Raw genomic sequence first — 20,987 nt, 5'->3', positions numbered from 1 at the left:
TAACAGGCACCAAGTCTTCGCCAGCACCTAATGGGGGGCAGGATGGGGTCTCAGATGAGGCCATTCATTTTTATGATGCTGTTTAATTTGGGTTTGCCAGTCTTCCTTCCATTATCCGAGGCCCCGTCTTAATAATCAAGATCTATGCTATGTGCTTTGTGGCATAATTAAAGCTGCTGCTTAATTAGAAAACCTCTGTACCTCCAGACAAAGGGAAATCGATAGTGTACCTAATAGAGAAAGGTAGAGAGAACTTTGGGTTGAGAGTGGAAGGGGGTGCCAGCTGGGATTAGCACACATCCACACGTGTGTGCAGGCCCAGTGCACACATGCACACGCTCCTACACTCATGTGTGATTCTGAGGACCACACCTGCCAGAACCAGTCAGTAGGGCAGTTTCCGATTGGATGGATGGGCTCCGGGAGCTAAAAGGTTGCTCAGGAAACCAAACTCTGAAAGTTTCCATCGGGCATAGACTGAGCGTGGATTTGTGCGTTTGCTCATTTAATCCTCCATGGACATTTGCTGAGGGCCTCAAAAGCACCAGGCATGGCCATGACACGCCAGCTGCCACTGTCAGCCTCACAAGCCCTGTGTCAGCCTCGCCGCAGGGCCAGGCTCAGAGCTCCTCCCTCGGGCGCCAGGCATCCTTGGCGCATCACATCATCCTCTGAGTCCCTGTCCTGGCCCCTAGGGGCTTCAGCTGGCGATATCAGATCAGGGACTGCGGGCTGGGCTGTTGGGGGGCCTGGGGCAGGCGTGCTGGCTGGCGTGTCTCTGAGCCTGGCTCTCAGAGCCTGGCCAGGTGGACACTCTGACAGAACACGCGGAGGTTTCCTCACAACATGACGGCTTATGGGCCAGGGGCCGTGGCTGGCTGGCTGGGGACCCCCGAAGCCCTACTGCCTCCCCTCCGTCCTCCTCAGTGGGATGACCAGCCATACCAGCCCACCCAATTGCAAGCAGAGGGACACTCTCTACACCTCTTGATGAAGGCGGGGCAGGGCTCCAGAGGAGGGTTTTGAATCCACCTTTGAAAAATGTGATATGTCAATCGGGGGATGTGAGGAAGGTAAGACCAGGAAAACTCGCCAGGCACAGGCTGCTTCCTGATGGTGTAAATAGTTCTGTGGGGCCATAGCCAAGCCCGTTCACTTACATATCAACTGTGGCTGCTCTCAATCCTGCCCAAAAGCCTGAAATGTTTACTCTCTGCCTCATGAAATTATGAGAAATACATACTGGTCTCTGCCCCCATTTCCTGACACAGGGAGACACCCTTGGAACCTCCAGGGTGATGGGCGAAGTCAGAATGCCTACACTGAGCTCCTGAGTGCCTTGAAAGCTCCTGGGTTTAGGGAAGAGGTTTTATTCTAATGAGATGATTCTGGGTGGGTCCTGCTTGGGGACTGGTCACCAAAAGGACCAAACCATGGTTAGAAGTTAGAACACTCACCCCCATCTCCACCCTCCAGGGAGGAAGGGGCTGAAAATGAAGCTAAAAATGGACTGTGCCTATGTGATGAAGCATTTATGAAAGTCTCTAAAGTAGGTGATCCAGAGTTTCTGGGTTCCCAAATAACCCGTGCCAAGAGGTTGAATGCTAAGTCACTTCAGTCGTGTCTGACTCTTTGTGATCCCATGGACTGTAGCCTGCCAGACTTCTCTGTCCATGGGATTCTCCAGGCAAGAATACTGTAGTGGGTTGCCATGCCCTCCTCCAGGGAATCTTCCAGACCCAAGGATCAAACCTGCGTCTCCTACATCTACCTGCATTGGCAGGCGGGTTCTTTATGACAAGTGCCTGGGAGGTTGGGTACTCCTCCAGGAGAATCTCCTGTGCTCGGGAACCCCCAGATGTCCCTGAGCACTCGCCATCTGGCTGTCCCTCTGTGACCTTTATCATACCTTTAGTACAGAAGAGGCCAGTAAACACAGGTGTTTCCCTGAGTTCTGTGAGCAGTTCTAGCAAGTGTCTGAAGCCAAGGAGGGGTCAGAAGTGCCAGGGGCAGCCTAGATTTGAGATTGACATCTGAGTTTCACCTGTGGGGTCTAACACTGACTCCAAGCAGATGGTGTCAGAACAGAATTGAACTGTAGGACATGCAGCTGGTGTCACAGAATTGGTCAGTGAGGGGGAAACTTACACATCTGATACCAGAATTGTTGTTGAGTGTGGTATCATTGTGAGAATAAACAGTGAGGGGTTTGTTTTATTTTTAACACATGGCTTTTTTTCAGAAAAGATTTTCTGACACTCCCCCACCCCACTGCAGAACATAAGGCACAAGGATACTGCATTTTATTGAGCACTTATTGCTTACTCTCTGATGCCTCAACATCCCTTGTGGGTTTCCTAGATTTTGCCTATATCCCATCTGAGGATGCCGTCAGTTTCCTTCCAGGATCCTGACTGATGGCAACAGCAGCATCCCCTCGATCAAGCCACACCTGAAAGCCTACCCTTTAGTGCCTGGGCCAATAAATTCCTTTTTTTTTTTTTCTTAAGTCATTTAAAATTGGGCTTTAAGTCTTACCAGCTCAGCAAACTGGGACCCATGTTTTATGCAATGCTCACACGATGCCTTGAATAATCCCCTAGATGCAATCCGCTGAGCATAGAGGGAAGCTCTGGGCTGAGTGACTGGAGGCAGTAAGATCCAGAGAGGCCCAGGGTAGAGAGTATGGGGCAGGAGGGGAGAGGGGGAAGGGTAGGGGGAGGGACATGAAGGAGGGGCATGGGGAGCGGAATGGGAAAGCCTCTTTTTATTTCTGGTTCCCCAGCCATATTGCCCATGGGGATAGGGGCGCCTGGTGCCAAAGACTTCTCATTTCATTTCTGGGGGAAGAATTTGTATATAAACAAACAAGTAACTAAATAAAATCCACATTCTCTAATTCAGGGAGGCAGAGAGCTCTGCCCCTGCAGATCAGAGTTTCTGTAAATCAGGTTTCTATCAATTAAGGTGGATTGTAAATGTCAGCTCTTGCAAAGTTCACCCTGATGTCTTCTTTTGTAACGTGAGAATGACAACTGGGATTGACCGCTCTGTCAGTTTCTATTTTGGCAGACTGAGGTTACTCACAGGTGGCCCGGCTGCTGTGTGAGGGGAGGGCGGGTCTGAATCCTCAAAGGGAAAGTCAGAATTGCTCCTGCTGCTCGAGCAAATCCCAGGCCCAGCAAGACCCAGGAGGTGCTTCCGAGGACAGGAGGGTGTGCAGTGATGTACCACACACTTCAGGTGGAGCACTTTACACTTAAAAATCAGAAAGGCCAATGCAAATTTGCTTAAGCAAAAAATTTAGATATACACGTGTAGGTGTAAAGAATCCACCTGCCAAGCAGGAGACGTGGATTCCATCTCTGAGCCAGGAAGACCACCCTAGAGAGGGAAATGGCAACCCACTTCAGTATTCTTGCCTCGGAAATCCCAGGAGCCTGGGGACAGAGGCTCCTGTCCTCAGAGGACAGAGGAGCCCGGGGTTGCAAAGACTTGGACGTGACTTAGTAACTAAAACAACAACAATGAATGTGTGCATATTCTAATTTACTGCAGAGTCTAGAGGATTTATTTTTTCATTTATTGGTAATTTATTGCAAGTGGATTCAGGGACAGCTGGATCCAGGCGCTCACAGCATGACACTAGAACCCAGTTCCTCCCCACCTCACAGCTCTGCCATGCCCTGCACTGGATTTTTTTCTTGGGTTTCGCAGGTGAGCCCTGGGAGTTCAAGCTCTTCCTTCCTTTTGATAATATGGTGTAGCTCCCCAGGCTCCTAAACTTGCAGTTTTACTGTAGGGCGGGGAAGCTTTACTCTTCCCTCATGGCCTCAAGCAATTCCAAGACGCACTCTCAACTGGTCTAGACCATATGATCTTCCTGATCCAATCACTGTGGCCAGTTGACCATAAGCTCTGATTGGCTTAGCCCTGGGTCATGTGACCAACTCCAGCAGAAGTGGGACGTTTCCATTGGTCCCCACATTGAACCGGGAGCTACTACCCAAAGAAAGAGAAGTGGATTTGGAGGAGGAAAAGGACAAGTCTGTTACAGGCAGACTCTCATCTTTTCTATGACTGCCACTGCTCTGATGTTTGGAGAGGTAGCAAGACCACTGGGAGACCCCTGCCCTTGGCCCAGGGCTGGGACTGAGGTCTAGTCACCCTGAGCCCTGAGGGCTGGGACCGCTTGGAAAGCAGTCCTGGGGGAATCAGCACCGCTGTATCTTCTTTGTGACTGGACACAAGCCCGATGCCTATTGGGCAAGGGGTACAGCCGTACAGAGGCAGCGTGGAAGGGTTCTAGAAGGTTCCACAGAACCACAGAAAGGATGTGGTAACTGGGAAACAGGGTAAGAAAGGCTTTCTTCAGTCATGACAACGAATGCTGTGAGGTAAAGGAACAGATGCAGCAGGGGAAGGAACACTCTCCTCTCTGACCTGCGTCCAGTGGCTGCAAGTCCCCTGGAGTCACAGGGACGGGGTCCTGTGACCCGATATTCCACGTGATACAGGGACGTGGAGCATGGCGCCACCTCTGAGCCAAGTCAGCTGAGGTGTCCCCACTAGGACCACGTGCACGGGGAGAGGTCACAGGAGGGAATCTGGCTTGTCCACGCCCTGTACCTCCTGGGAGGTGACCTCTGAGCCCTTGGAACATCCTGCTTGATGAGAGGCCTGGAGCCTCGCAGGGTAATCTTTGCTGCAAGCAAGTTCATGTGGGGCCTCAGCTTGACCTCTGCAGGAGCTTGGAGACTGAGGTCAGCCAGTAAAAAACCCAGACACCAAGGCTCAAGGGCGCCCCTGGTGGCAATACGTCCCCGTGCGCTAACACCTCCCTGAGGGGAGAATCTGGCACTGTCCCCGCGAGCCCCACGGCTCTGAGGGGCATCTGGGACTCCTTCCTGTTGTCCTTCAGTGACAACAAGCTGCACCACATGTCTAACAGCTCTGCTGAGCCCTGCGAGTCCTTTAGTGAGTTATTGAAGCTGCCCTTTGGGGTCCTCCGAATGACACCATGGCTGCCCAGGGGCACAGAGCCAAGAATGGTGCTAAATTCCAGCAGCTGTGCTGACTCTGCTGACTGGATAACTGGGGTCATTCTTCAAAAGTCAGGATACAATTGAAGGGTTGGCGGGGGTGGCTTTCAGAAATCGGCGCACACTGGACCACAGGCGCACTCACACATGTTTTTGCGCGAGCACATGCGCGCGCTCTTGCACCCTCAGAGCACAGACTGGCGCTTCCCAAACCTGACTCGTTCAGGTCCGTGCCTGTCTGCTGTCAATCTCGGCACCCCCTGCCTTATTACTTACTTAGGATGTTCCTCCAAATTGGGCTTTTTACACCTAAATGCACTTTTGATTCAAAAGGGGACCTTTATGTCATCCCTGCAAATGGAAAGAGGCTCTACTTGTGCTATTTCAGCGGTAACCGTGAAAATAAATGTGATGAAAATAAAACAGCACCGTCACCTGCGGTGCGTGGTGGAGCAGGTGGGAGCTGCCCGCTCTGGGCTCTCTGACTGTAACGGGGACAGAAGGGTAATTTCTTGGGATGGAGTCACGAGGGAGCCTAACCTCCCACCGTGTGGCTCCAAGCTGTCCAGGGAACACACCAGCACATCTAAGGGACAGGATGGGGCGAGTACATGGAATCAGAATGGGGCAGACAGGCTGCTTACCACGTCCCAGGCCCCAGCACTCCCTGTTGCAGCCGCTTGCTCATACCAGCCCTGCCCCACACCCGGGAAACTGGTCTCTGGGCATCTCACCTCACTGCCCCTGCAGCAAGCCCTCAAGTTTGGATGAATGAGGAGTCTGTGAGAACCACTCCCCGGTCCTCCCTAGGCTGGGGTAACCCCGAAGCCAACTCCATAGCTGCCCCCATCCCCAGTGGCACTGATCTGCCACCGCCCACCTGAACCCACAACAATGACGCACCCTCTCAGGGTCCAGCCCCTCCCTGTCAGCCTTCCCATTCCCTCCCAGGGGTTCTGGGGGTGTGTGTGTGCTCAGTTGCTGTTATCAGACTCTGCAAACCGGTGGAATGTTGCCTGCTAATCTCCTCTGCCCATGGGATTTCCCAGGCAAGAATACTGAAGTGGATTGTCATTTCCTTCTCCAGGGGATCTTCCGGACCCAGAGAGAAAACTCGTGCCTCTGCGTTTCCTGCATTGCCAGGCACATTCTTTACCACTGAGCCATCTGGGAAGAGCTTCTGGGACCACTTTACAAACCAGAGTCCTGTCTCAGAGGCCACAGCAGGAAGAGGGGTAAACCAAGACAGGAGCTAAGAGTAGATACACTCCCAGCCCCCATCTGCCTTTCCTGAAAGACTGCTTCAGAGGCCAAGGCACGACCTGTCACCAACTCAGGACCCACAGTATCAACTCTGACTACACGGCTGTTCAGCCTGGCCTAGGCCTAAACTCTGGTCTCTGCTATAAAAGTGTGGCTCAAAGTGTTTTGCTTGTTCTAGGTTCCCAGCTGTGGCTGGAGCCACAGCAAGGAGTCTGGCCAAACTCTTCATTCATGCCCAGTGCCCAGGAACCCTGCTTGGCTGATTTATTGAAGCAATGAGGTCCACTCAGTATGGCATTTTGTTCCAATCTCACCTCTGCCAAAGGACCTAGTGAGCTTTAGTACAGGACGCAGTGGTCCGAGACCAGGAATCAGTCAAGGGACCAGAAGGCAAGGCCACAGCCATCTGTGGGTCTGACTTTTCTGACTCAACTGCTGTGGCTTTGGGGATGAGTGGACCTGGGGTTTACAGGCAACTGACAGACGTGGGAATATCTTTTAGACACAGGCAAGGCTCGTTTCAGGCAGACTTTCCACCCACCGTCACAGTTCCTGGACCAACAGCAGAGAGGACAAATGTACTTGGCAGAGTCTGATGCTTCAAGCTTGTGTCACTTGTTACTTGTGTCATCTAAAGTGGTGGCACCTGGAGCATCAGCTGGTGAGGCCCAGCTTCCTGGACAGGTCCAGACTCAGTCCTGTGGTGGGCACCTGCAGAGGACACCCAGGGCACAAGGGGGCAGGACGTCGGGGGCAGAGAACCTGGAGAAGGCAGATGGGGAGGGCTCTGCCAGCCAGGGCGCCCTTCCCTCTGCTCTGCCCTGTAAATGTCTGGGTGCCAGGAGCCTGGGCCTGCAGGGGTGCTGCTTGGAGGTGCCTGTGGGAGAGGCCGCATACTCACTTTTTGGGCCTGTAGTCCGGGATGGTACGGTCCAGGGAGATGCGGTCGCTGAGCTGTGCATTGTACCCGTATTCCTCGAACTTGCCTTCCGTCTCCTGGCTGTCGTCCCGCAGGGTGGCTGCCATGCCGCCCTGGCCCAGGCCTCCTGGCCCCTCCACCAGACCAATGGGCTTGGCAAGACCTGGTGGGAAAAAAGAGGGGGTCAGGCAGGTCCCAGGCCCTACCATGTCCCTCCCCCACCCTTCTCCCAGCCTCGCCCTTACAGCTCCTTTCTTTCGGATGCAAGCACAGCCAATTCCTCACATATTGCAGAATTCCAACTATAGGACATTGCAGGAAGGCAAAGCCGTGGGAACAGTATAAGGACCAGTGCCAAGGTTCCAGGGTAGGAATGAACAGACAGAGCACAGAGAATTTTTAGGGCAGCGAAACTTTCTATGATGATGGATACATGTTAACATACATCTGTTCAAACCCAGAGCAAGTAGGACACCAAGAGTGAACCCTCGGGTAAATTATGGACTTTGAGTAATTAGGATGAGTCAGTGTAGGTTCATTAATTGTAACAAATGCACCACATTAATGCAAGCTGTGAACAACAGGGTAAACTGAGTCAGGGGAGGGGCTACATGGAACTCTCTGTACTTTCTGCTCAATGTTTCTGCAAACCCAAAACTGTTCAAAGGAGCAAACTCTATTGGTTTTTTTAAATGTCAAATAAAAATAAGTGAACTTTAAAAATGTAAAGCAGCTGCTCCCAATCCTTAATATTGTTGATCTTCGTAATTCCAACTAGTTGCACATCCACACAATGTAATGCTACTTCGTGATGGAAAGGAAGGAACTACCAAATATGCAACAACCTGGATGAGTCTCAAAAGTATTGTTGAGCAAGAAGCCTCCCAAGGCACAGAGGAAAACAGAAGTACAATTCTATTTACCGTCAACTACAGATCGGCACTTGCCATGGGCCCTTGCCATCTACCTCTACAAGGATTAAGTCATGTGCTGCTATAGATGCTGACCTTCCACACCCACCAAGGGAGTTCAGAGTGGAGAGCAGAAACAAGGCACCCTGTTGAGTCCTGCCCCAAGACCATATAAGCAAAGCCCAGAAACAAGGTCCTCTCTGGAACTGCCTGAACCCCCTTTGTAATCTGCCGAAAGCCCCTCTGATCACCACCAGCAGGCTTCCTGACCCCCAGTTAGCTAAAGTGCCCATCCTGTTACCCACCCTACAGCACCCTAGCCAATCACCTGATGCCAACCTTCCAGCAGGCATTTTCTTTGTCTTGAGGCTATAAGAATTGGCTATTAACTCATGAAAGCTGTCGACTCTCCCAGGTCTGTCAAGAGGTTGGCCTGCTACACTCACAGCACCCACATTATCTCTGCTCTTTATTCTCAATAAACTCACTCCCTTCTGAAATGCTCTGTGTCTGGAATTTCTTTTCCAATGTGTGTTTAGATCACCTCAACACTCTGGGCTCTGGGAAAACCAGCAGGACAGGTCTTCAGATATTTAGATATTCTCAGGAGCTGATCTTATGAGCCCAATTATTGTATCTCCTCATATCTAGAAAAGCACTAAGTCATGGTGGCAACTGTTTCTTGGGACTAGCAGAAACTTCATGAGATAAGCAGAAAGTTCCTACCAAAAAAAAAATAAGTGCTTGATTGCCTGTACTCCCCCTTCACCAAAATCACATATATACTGTCTTTCCCCACTACTTCCTTGGAGCAGTTTCTCAGAAGTATCTGAGGTGCTCTATCTGGGTTGCAGTCCTCATTCTGCCTCAAATAAAAACCTATCTTGCAACTCTCTTGCTGTGCATTTTTTCAAAGTTGACATTACAAAAGTTCAAGAACAGATGAAGCTACTCTCTGGTGACACCAGGAGACCTCCAGGATGAGGGTGGCACTTGCTGAAAAGAAACCCTCCTGGGGTGACCAGGGCAGGGATTGGGAGAGGGCTGACCTCCATCTTCCACATGCCCAAGGGTCTCCTCTGCTTACCGGAGCCAAGGACCTGTGAGTGCCTGAGAAGGACAAGCCAGGGGAGTGGTCTTCTGAAATGTTTTATTTGGGCACTTGTGCCAGGAGAGGAGACATCATCCCAGGGGGAATCAGGGACCAGAGCAGTGCCCACCAGGCAAGGACCACACATCTTGCTCTCTCTGGGGTGGATGACTGTGGGGCATCACAGAGAAGTTTCTGGTCTTAGTTCAGGCCACTAGAAGTACAGACTCTGAGAAATACCTAACACTGATGTCACATGCTGCTCCACACTGGATATCAGGCTCTTCCCTTGTGATACCCACTCCCTCCTTAAGGTTTTAAATTAATTAAGCAAGAAGTCCACTTGGCTGGGGGCTTCTAATGCATGGTACCTGTGCAAGTAAACCCAAACCTAAGCCTGTGAATACCTCAAGGTTAGGAAATGGAAACCCCAATCACACACAGCCAATCACAGCTAACTACACAAAGCTGGGCTTTAAGCCCTACCAATCAACAACCTCCGTTGTTTCTACACTTTTTCTGTATACTTTCTCCAGCTCCTGGGGGTGGGGTGCTCTACCACTTCCTGCTGGAGGTTGTCCCATTCCAGTCAATTTTTGTCCAAACATGATCTTTCTTTCTTTCTTTTTTTTTTTGGTCCAGTGGCATTCAGGATCTTAGTTCCCCAACCAGGGACCAAACTGGCACCCTTTGCAGTGGCAGCATGGAGCCCTAACCACTGGACCAACAGGGAATTCCACAGCCCAAATACAATCTTAAGATTTGTAATCTGCCTCAGTTTATCTTTTAATACTTCCCAGTGAGGGCAGGAATGTGGGAGCTGACCTCCCTCCTCCATACACCCAAGGGGCTCCAGTGCTCACCAGAGCCATGGCCACAGGCTCCAGGGACCTCCCATGATCCAGAATATTCCATTTTAAATGACGAATGTAGCATTGGTATCTATGTTGAACTGAAGGATACTCGTTGGATATAAAATTGAAAAATCACATGACGCAAATGACTTCCAGTTATTTTAATACTGCAAAATATATATAATCATGCTGTTTTTAAACGTCTGTACTGTACTTGCAGTTTTCTTTGAAAGGTCTGTAAATAGATGTCTCCCACGGGCACATGTACTTCCAGACCTAAAGAGAAAGTCTCACTGCTCATGAGGGCCAGCTGTGTGTAGGGGGGCCAGGGTGGGGCCTGGCCCCGCTGACCCTGACCCGCTGTAGTCAGGCCCTGACAGCGGCAACCAGACTCCTTCACACCAGTTTCCGCTTACAAAAGCAGAAAGCACACACTGAAAAATTCAAACCATCCAGAAAGTTATAAAACAAGGACTTAACGTTTCCTGTGCTGTCTCCCTCTCTTCAAAGGAAATAATTTTCTTCTGGTTTTAGGCTTTCTCATTTTGTCCACTGCAGGCACACATAATAATTTTATGGGTCTAGTTCTTGCTCTGTCAGCCTGAGACAATTTCCCTTGCCTTCCTGGCATGAAAGATGAGGATTTAGTCCGACCGCCTACATCCTTGTCCCCCGTCCTCCCTCCCTTGATTTTTCTTAGCTATGTTATTATTTTTAGTTATTCTCATGGTTACTTTTGTGACCTTAAAAGGAACACTTAAAGATCTATTTCAGGAAATATCAACTTTAGCTGCTGTCTATGGACTCCCTACCAGGTTAGATGAGAAATTAGCATACTCCCAGGGTTGCTGTTCAATGATATGAAGTTTCAGTATATATATTTGTTTCAGGGGTACATATATATCTGAACAAACTTGGAGGTCTCCTGCGGACTGTGCCTAGTTAGCAATACTGCCTTGTGCACTTAAAAATGTGTTAATGATTCACTTGGCTGTATACCTGAAACCAACACAGCTTTGTAATCAACCACACTTCAGTTAAAAAAAAATTTTTTTTAATGTGTTAAGAAGGCTTCCCTGGTGGCTCAGAGGTTAAAGCGTCTGCCTCCAATGCGGGAGACCTGGGTTCGATCCCTGGGTCGGGAAGATCCCCTGGAGAAGGAAATGGCAACCCACTCCAGTACTCTTGCCTGGAGAATCCCCTGGACAGAGGAGCCTGGTAGGCTACAGTCCACAGGGTTGCAAAGAGTCAGACACGACTGAGCAACTTCACCTCACCTCAAGAAGGCAGATCTCATGTTCAATGTTCTGACCACAATAAAAATAAAAACATAAAAAACCCCATAAAGTGTTGAATGGCAAAAAACAGAAAAGACCTTAACATACTTCTCTGCATCTTCCATTTAGCTTTGCCATCACTTTTATGGTGTCAAAGATCATTTGAGGACTTCCCTGGTGGCCCAGTGGCTAAGACTCCGCACTTCCAATGCAGGGGGCCTGCGTTTGGCCCCTGGTCAGGGAACTAGATGCCCCATGCAGCAACCAAGACCCAGTGCAGCCAAATAAATAAGTTTGTTTTTTTTTAAAGACCATTTGTAACATCTACATTTTGCTCTGTAACTACAATCAAGCTTTCCGCAGATTGGTCCATGTGTTGATTCTAAAATGAGAGAGGAGGCCACATTTGCCACATGGTGATGATGTAAATACTATTCTCTGTGGAGCCAGGCAGTGTGGGTCCATGAGGACCAAAGCGGAATTCTATCGGTAACGGCACCCGTGCACCTAGTGAAGAATTTTCAAATGTCAAGACAGTATTGATGGATTTTTGACATTCTGTTATTTTCCCCCAAGTATGCATATTTTGGTTTGCATCTCTTTTTTGGGTTTGCATCTTGACTTTCTTTTTAAAAAATATTTATTTGGCTTTGTCAGGTCTTTGTTGTGGCACATGGGATCTTTCATTTCATCTAGAGGGCTTTTCTCTAGTCAAGGTGCAGGGGCTTAGTTGCCACAGGCACGTGGGATGTAAGTTCCCCGACCAGAGATTTAATCCACGTCCCTGGCAGTGGAGGGTGGATTCTTAACCACTGGACCTCTAGGGAAGTCCCTGCATCTTGGCTTTCTGTACAGCATTACAGGGCAAAAGTAGAAGGAAATGGCAACCTGTTCCAATATTCTGGGGCTTCCCTGGTGGCTCAGTTGGTAAAGAATCTGCCTGCAATGCAAAACACCCAAGTTTGATCTCTGGGTTGGGAAGATCCCCTGGAGGAGGGAATGGCAACCCACTCCAGTAACTTACATGGAGAATCCCATGGACAGAAGAGCCTAGTGAGCTACAGTCTGTGGGGTTGCAAAGAGTCGGACACGATTGAGCAACTAACACACACTTGACCAATATTCTTGCTTGGGAAATCCTGTAGACAGAAGAGGCTGGTGGGCTACAGTTCATGGGGTTGCAAAAGAGTTGGACATGGCTTAGTGACTAAACAACAACAAACGTAAGGACGATAACAGTAACAGTCAGATAGCATGTATCTTTTAGATATGAACACATTCATTTCCCACAACACCCCTGTGAGGTAGGGCTATAATTCACCCCATTTTGCAGATGAGTTAACTGAGGCACAGAGAGGTCAAGTGACCTGCTCAAGGTCACACAGTTTGCAAGCACCAGAATCCGCATCTGCAGGCAGGCAAGGTGGCACCATGGGAAGGTGCTTCGCTGCTATGTGCCGCTGCCTCTCCAGAGCTTCCACACCCCTGCCTATGGAATGGGGTCCAGCTTCCTCTCACAGATTCTTCTGACAGCAGGGCTGGGACTAGACCAAGGTGCCTGGGGTGCAGGATTCAAGGAAATCCCTGCTGTGAGGGTCCCCCCTCTCAGAAAACCCTCCGTGTCTTTACTCTCTGAATCAGCCATCTGCCAGGTGCCCACATCCACAAATGACCACAAAAGCACCATGTGTGTTGATTTGGGGGTTATAAATAAAGTTTACTGAGCAAGTGGGTTTACAAATGCAGAATCTGTGAATATCAGGGCAGGGCTGCCCTTCGATATTGTCAGCTACAAGTTGGCACTTGCCATGGGCACTTGCCAGCTACCTCTACAAGGATTAAGTCATGTGCTGCTGCAGCTGCTGACCTTCAACACCCCTGAAAGGAGTTCAGGGTGAGAGCAGAGATGAGGCACTCTATGCTTGAGTGAGGGGAGAACTGGGAGGACAGGTCTTCAGACACTTAGAATTTCTCAGGAGCTGATTTTATGAGCCAAATTCTTGTATCTCCTCATATCTAGAAAAGCATTAAGATCCTTTATGGTGATGACTGTTTCTCATGACCAGTAGAAGCTTCATGAGACCAGCAGAAACTTTCTGGAAAAATATGTGCTTGATAGCATATATTCCCCCTTCACCAAAATCATATATATATTTCAGTTTCAGTTTAGTCGCTCAGTTGGGTCTGACTCTTTGCAACTCCATGAACAGCAGCACGCAGGCCTCCCTGTCCATCACCAACCCCGAGTTTACCCAAACTCTTGTCCATTGAGTCGGTGATGCCATCCAACCATATCATCCTCTGTCATCCCCTTCTCCTCCTGCCCTCAGTCTTTCAAATGAGTCAGCTCTTCGCATCAGGTGGCCAAAGTATTGGAGTTTCAGCTTCAACATCAGTCCCTCCAATGAACACCCAGAACTGATCTCCCTTAGGATGGACTGGTTGGATCTCCTTGCAGTCCAAGGGACTCTCAAGAGTCTTCTCCAACACCACAGTTCAAAAGCATCAATTCTTTGGCACTCAGCTTTCTTTATAGTCCAACTCTCACATCCATACCTGACTACTGAAAAAACCATACCCTTGACTAGACGAACCTTTGTTGACAAAGTAATGCCTCTGCTTTTTAATTTGCCGTTTAAGTTGGTCATAACTTTCCTTCCAAGGAGTAAGCGTCTTTTAATTTCATGGCTGCAATCATCATCTGCAGTGGTTTTGGAGCCCCAAAATATAAAGTCAGCCACTCTTTCCACTGTTTCCCCATCTATTTGAATGAAGTGATGGGACCAGATGCCATGATCTTAGTTTCCTGAATGTTGAGCTTTAAGCCAACTTTTTCACTCTCCTCTTTCACTTTCATCAAAAGGCTCTTTAGTTCTTCAATTTCTGCCATAAGGGTGGTGTCATCTGCATATCTGAGGTTATTGATATTTCTCCTGGCAATCTTGATTCCAGCTGGTGCTTTTTCCAGCCCAGTGTTTCTCATGATGTACTCTGGATATAAGTTAAATAAGCAGGGTGACAATATACAGCCTTGACGTACTCCATTTCCTATTTGGAACCAGTCTGTTGTTCCATGTCCAGTTCTAACTGTTGCTTCCTGACCTGCATACAAGTTTCTCAAGAGGCAGGTCAGGTGGTCTGGTATTCCCATCTCTTTCAGAATTTTCTACAGTTTATTGTGATCCACACAGTCAAAGGTTTTGGCATAGTCAATAAAGCAGAAATAGATGTTTTTCTGGAACTCTCTTGCTTTTTCGATGATCCAGCAGATGTTGGCAATTTGATCTCTGGCTCCTCTGCCTTTTCTAATCATATATATATATATATATATATATATGTATATACATATATATATATATAGACTGTCTTTCTCCCCTACCTTTGGAATAGTTTTCTCACAGCTATCAGAGGTGCTGTCTCCCAGGCTGCAGTCCTCATTTTGTCCCCAGATAAAACTTAATTTGAGACTCTCATGTTGTGCATTTTTTTCTAGTTGACAATATTTTAGCCTCCACTGTGGACATGCTGATGGGACCAGCTGGATCTGGTCACGGTTGGAACCAGAGCCCCAGGAGCCTTGCTTGCGTTCTTTGCTCATCTCCCAACAGCCATGGAGCCTGGAGGGGACATGAGCTGGTAGAGTGAAAGGAGGAGTGACTGAGCCTGACAGCTAGGGTGGGCAGCGAACCAGCAAGCCAGCTCCATGGGTGCACACCCCTGAGACAGCCCTGGAGGAGGGAGGAACAGTGGCCCTTAGAATAGCAGTTATCAATATAGAGCAGCGCCCCCTGGAGGACACAGGCTGCAGGGACCCTCCCAAAGATTCTGCAGGTCCAGGTTGGCCAGAGAGCTAGCATCTCTGAGAAGCCCCCAGGGGATGCTAATGCTGGCTGGGGATCCCACGTGGAGGACCTCTGCCGTGCGTGGAACAGGGGCTCATGGCCTTTCACCTTTTCAAGGGTACACGATGGACTGCAGACAGGAATAATGTACAGACACTGCTTCTGGACTCTAGAGAGGCTGAGAGCCAGGGCAGGGTCCTGGGTGGGTAACTTCTGGGCCTCGCCCTGGCCCTGGCCCCTGCTGATGGCTGACCCAGAGGAGGCAGCAGGAGCTCTGAGAGGCTGGCCCTCCAGAGCATCCCTGCACCCCCTCAGGGAGGCAAGCCCCACCGGCATCGGATCTCTGATAGCCCTCATCACAGTTCTCTGGAGCAGGAGACATCTGTCACAGCTCCCCTGATTGAAAACCCATGGATCCGATTTCGCTTTGAAGGAAAGTCACGCACATCGGTGCTTCCCTGCAGGGTTCCCAGAGCTCTCATCTCCCCTCTTTTCTCACATCCCAGCGTTGACTCACATCTTTTCTCACAAAGAATTCCTTCTAAAGAGGCAGGATTGATTGATCCCCCCAGGAAATGAGGGCAAACGGAGAGAGAGGGAAATTGTAAAGATTAAAGATGGCTCGGCCATTACTGCGGGATCTGAGGCCCACATTTCCCTGAACCTATGGTCAGGTAGGGCCTGCCAAGGCCTTCTAGAGTCACCCCTGCAGTGGGTTTTCCTCCTCACATCTGCCAACTCCCAGTTCCACCAAGTAACCGGCACAGGGGGTAGGGGTGGGGGTGGGGGACAGCCAGGTGCCCTCCTTCTCACCCTGCCTCTGGAGGCTCCTGTTCCAATTAGTTGTCCTTGGTTCGAGGGCCCCTGAAAAAGCAAAAGACCAGATTCTGCAGACAGTTGTGGGTTGAACCATGCCCCCCCATCAAAGATACGCTAAGGTGCTGACCCTGCTGTGACTAGGACCTTATATAAGATGGAATTTTGGACACACACAGAGACAATGGCCAGCAGAAGCGGTGACAGCAGTGATGTGGCCATGAGCCCAGGACAACTGGGGCCGCCAGGAGCTGAAAGCGGCAGGAAGGGTCTGAGGGGGAAACACTGACTGGAACCGCCCATGTTGGCCAGGCATCCCAGTAACCATTTGCGTGAGTTATTTTATGACAGGAGGTCCTGGTAAGGAACACGGAACTAATAAGCCACCACCAACCAGAACTGACTCATTGGAAAAGATTGAAGGCACGAGGAGAAGGGGACGACAGAGGATGAGATGGTTGGATGGCATCACCAACTCGATGGGAGATGGTGAAGGACAGGGAAGCCTGGCATGCTGCAGTCCATGGGGTCGCAAAGAGGATACGACTGAGCAAATGAACTGAACTGAACTGTACTGAACCAGAAGAGTTCAGGAAGGGTCAAAAGGTGACACCACGTGTCTTACCACCTCCCAGGATCCTTCTCACTGGCATCTATCTTGGCTGAGTGACGCATGCACCACCAGGAAAGACCCTAAGTCAGAATAATTGACCAAAGACAACCTGGAAACTAATCCCATCACCACAAAACCTGAGACCAGGAGCCACGTGGCAGAGCAGTCCTCTTGGGTTCCCTGACCCTCCTGTTCTCTGCCCAGGCGCCCCTTCCCAATAAAGTCTCTTGTTTTGCCAGCACATGTGTCCCCTTGGACAATTCATATCCAAGTGTTAGACAAGAGCCCACTCTCAGGCCATGGAAGGGGTCCCCCTTTCTGCAACAGATCTGTCCCTGGAGGCTCAGAAGGATCTCAGCCCTGCTGACACCTTGGTTTCAGATATCTGACCTCCTGGACCGTGAGAGGGCAATGTCTGTTGCTTCAGCCATCGGGCTTGTGGCGTTTTGTCAGCGGCACCAGGAAACCTACATACAGATGCAACCTCACCCCACCTGCGGGGACAGGGATCCCGAGAACTGGGCGTGCCGGGGTGGAGCAACAGTCACATCCCACAGGCGCTCAGCCCGTTCGTTCTCCGGCTGATCTGTGCACACGCAGGTGCAGATTCAGAGGCGCTGGGCCTCCTTAACAAGAGCGGATGGATGGTTTTTCCTGTTTTGAAATCCTCCACTTCCTCCTCCAGGGGAGGGTGACCCAAGCTTCTCATTTCATCCTTGAATAGATGTGATTTTGAGAACAATGGGAAATTTGCATTCATTAGCTCAGCCTTTGAAACTTCTGTCGGACAACTTTTCAGACAATCCGACAAAGGAGACAAACAAAAGCCAGCATCCTCTCTGCATTTCTGGGACTGGAGGTCGCTGCAGTGGCCGGGCCATGACAGGTGCAGCCCTCATCTGTCTCCTTTACCCGCCAAGGGCCTTTCTGTGCCGAGTGCTTTCATTCTGCCCACTTCACAGAGGGCCCCAAGGGTCTCCCTGGCCACCCAGCCTCTTAGCCACATGCTCTAAACTTCTGGGTATCTCAAAGAAGCATCTTAGAGAGGACTCATAAAGATCATCCGTTTTTCACTTTGACACCAGGGACATTTTAATTACAATTATTACTATTCCAAAATCACTGCGGATGGTGACTGAAGCCATGAGAAAAAGACACTTGCTCCTTGGACGAAAAGCTATGACAAACCTAGACAGCGTATTAAAAAGTAGAGACATTACTTTGCCGACAAAGGTCCACATAATCAAAGGTATGGTTTTTCCAGTGGTCGTTATAGATGTGAGAGATGGACCATAGAGAAGGCTGAGCACCAAAGAATTGATGCTTTTGAACTGTAGTAGGTAGAACAGTGAAAAGGAGTCCAAAATGGCAGTGGCTACAAGACAAGGAAGAGAAAAGCCCACGAAAATGAAACAGAAGAAGGTCCGAGGACTGGAGTGAGGACCTCAGGTAAAACAAAAAACACTCCTGACTGGCCCAATTTACATAGGACAGGCCCAACGAGAGATAAACATATAAATAGAGGAGCCAAAGCTAGCTCTCTCTCTCTCCCGTGTGCTGGGGCGCTCTTCTCCGCGTGTCTTTAGATCGACGACGTGCCCTTACGCCTCGAAGATGGATTTTCCTGTTATCTTCTAAATAAAATAGACCTGTAACACTGAGCTGTAACACTGATTTGTCTAAGAGCTATAACATGGTCTATTCGAGACCTGAGAGCTATAACACGGTCTATCCAAGACCTGAGAGCTGTGACACGCCGAGGGGCTTTAATGTCCATCACTCCAAATCTTTGTTGTGAGGAGACAAAGAATCAAGGAACATACACTTGCGTGACAGTAGTGTTAGAGAAAACTCTTGAGAGTCCCTTGGACTGCAAGGATATCAAACCAGTCAATCCTAAAGGAAATCAACCCTGAATATTCATCGGAAGGACTGATGTTGAAGCTGAAGCTCCAATACTTTTACCATCTGATGCGAAGAGCCGACTCATTAGAAAAGACCCTGATCCTCGGGAAGATTGAAGGCAGGAGGAGAAGGGAGCTACAGAGGACGAGATGGGTGGATAGCATCACCAACTCAATGGACACGAAACTGAGCAAACTCAGGGAGACGGTAAAGGACAGGGAAGCCTGGTGTGCTGCAGGCCATGGGGTCTCAAAGAGTCCGACCCAACTGAGCGACTGAACAACTCTCACTACTGTCTCAAGAAAGAAGGGGCTACACTACACCCTGGGCAGGAAGGATTCACCCTCATGACAGTATACTAGGGGAGGGCCTCTGGCTGTCCCTTGGTCCAGGCTGGTGAACAGCATGGGGGTGAACACCAGGCCCTCACTACAGATGGGTGACAGAAGGCTTCAAGGGCACCTGCTGGCCCATGGTGCTCCTGGCTGAATGATTCCCCTCCAGGAGGGTAAAGGGCTCCCTCTGTGGGGTGGATACCAGCTCCTTCCCCTCTCAGCTGGGGTGGGAACACTCACAGTTAGCATAGCTTGAGGACCAAGTGACGGTAGATAACCAGCGTGGCCATGTCATAGCATCTAGATTGAATACAAGCCTGGTCAGGGGATCCGCAGAAGCTCTCTGCATGCCCAGCAGGGCATCACATCTCACTCAGAAAATGAGCTGCCAGCTGGCGTTCAGGAAGCTTCTCCAGCTCAGCGGGAAGGCCAGGATGAACAAGGCTTCCCGCGCTCCCACTGGCTCCAGGCTGCATCGCCCTTGCAGAGGGGTCAGGGGAGCACAAGGGGCAGAGCTGCATCCTGCTTTTGTTGCCACTTCAAGTTACTGTCAGGACTTCTCTGTTGGTCCACTGGTTAAGAATCGGTCTGCTAATGCAGGGGACGTAGGTTCGATCCCTGGTCCAGGAACTAAGATCCCAACTAAGTTGCCTTGGAGCAACATAGCCCACATGCTGCAATTACTGAAGTCTGAGAGCTCTGGAGCACTTGTGCTACAACGGAAGAGTCTGTGCACCACCATGAAAGGTCTTGTGTTAATGCAACTAAGACCCCGTGAAGAAATAAATATGAAAAAGAATACAGTTACTGTCAGTGTCTCCCACAGTGTTTTATGTGAGTCAATAATAATTATAATAACCATCTTTTAAACCACCATGATATTTAAATATTTACTTAACAGTTCCTCTATGCTTATACATTTACTTATTTTACATATTTAGGATCATGTTCTTATTTCAGAAACTGAACCACTGGGTCAAGGATAAAACATTTTTGTGGATCTTGGTGCCAAATTACTTTCCAAAAGGGTTAGATTTGCTTTATACTGTGGCCAGCAATATCAGTTTTTACTTTTCTAATTAGAAAGTGCATTTTTTCTGATTGACAAGGTCATAAATACTTATTGTGGGAAATTCTGAAAACATATACACACAGAATCACCCAGGAAAACCAGTATCAGTATTTTAGTGCCCTATATTATTTTTATGTTTACATATAATAGTTTCAAACAAGTTTAATAAATACACATGCTGTATATATAAGTCCATGTTCTGTTCTTATCACTACATCTTAAGCATTTTCTTATGTCACTAAAAATTCTGCATAAGTGTAACTTTATATGGCTGCAAACATAAAATCTCATCTTGTGGTTGTACCATTTATTTCTTCATCTGTTCATCAAACATATCTCAAATGTCAAGAGCTGTACCAGGTGCTGGCCATCTTTGTCTACACAAAGGGAGGGGGCCCACTCAGTTGCGCTCTAGCCCAGGTGGGTAACCTGCTCAGGTGTGCCCCAGCTCAGCCCAGGTAGACAGGAGCTGGACTCACCAAGGCAGAACAGGTGCCTGAGGCCCCAACACAGAGGTCTGGTGGGTGGGTGGCTCTCCTAGGAGCCCAGATCACTGGGAGCCCAGGTGCAGGAAACGGAGGTGAGTCCCGGGCTAAAGGAAGCAAGTGGTCAAGGGTGGGCTCCAAGGGGACAGGCGCAACTCATGGGCCCTTTTCAAATCCAAAGTCCCACCACGCCCCTGCAGATGGAGTGTGCGTCCAGAACTCTCTCTGCTCTGGTGCTCTTGTCCAGAGCCCGAGGTGACACTTCTGGTGAAACACATTTGGTTTCTGAGGCAGAGATTGGACTTTCAAGAGGAAAAGTGGCTTCCATTTGAGGACTGGGGTGACGAGAGGGCCCTCCCCTCTCAAATTCATCATCACGGCTGTAATTGGCAGAGATCGCACAAGGATGTGAAAGGCTGCTGAAGGCCCACAGCAGTTCTACTTTTATGGAATAATCACTGGAAGTTCCTTTCCCGTGACCTGAGGGAACGCACTTTTCTAATTAGAAGAGATAGTTTGGAAGACACCACAGGGAGGAGGCAACGGCTCTGTCAGAGCATGGG

At 49.5% G+C, this 20,987-nt stretch overlaps 1 protein-coding gene across 1 annotated transcript in view; it reads right to left on the bottom strand.

Annotated features, from left to right (window-relative positions):
* GALNT9 (polypeptide N-acetylgalactosaminyltransferase 9) overlaps positions 1 to 20,987 on the bottom strand; it is a 124,440-nt gene that overhangs the window by 83,081 nt on the left and 20,372 nt on the right. The window contains exon 2 of the mRNA XM_040251568.1: positions 7,207 to 7,387. Coding sequence (XP_040107502.1) covers positions 7,207 to 7,387 — 181 coding nt within the window. The remainder of the gene's footprint in view (positions 1 to 7,206; positions 7,388 to 20,987) is intronic.

The sequence above is a fragment of the Oryx dammah genome, unplaced genomic scaffold (genome assembly GCF_014754425.2).
Source record: "Oryx dammah isolate SB20612 unplaced genomic scaffold, SCBI_Odam_1.1 HiC_scaffold_12, whole genome shotgun sequence".
Taxonomy (NCBI): Eukaryota; Metazoa; Chordata; class Mammalia; order Artiodactyla; family Bovidae; genus Oryx; species Oryx dammah.
This window is presented reverse-complemented; position numbering and strand designations above follow the sequence as displayed.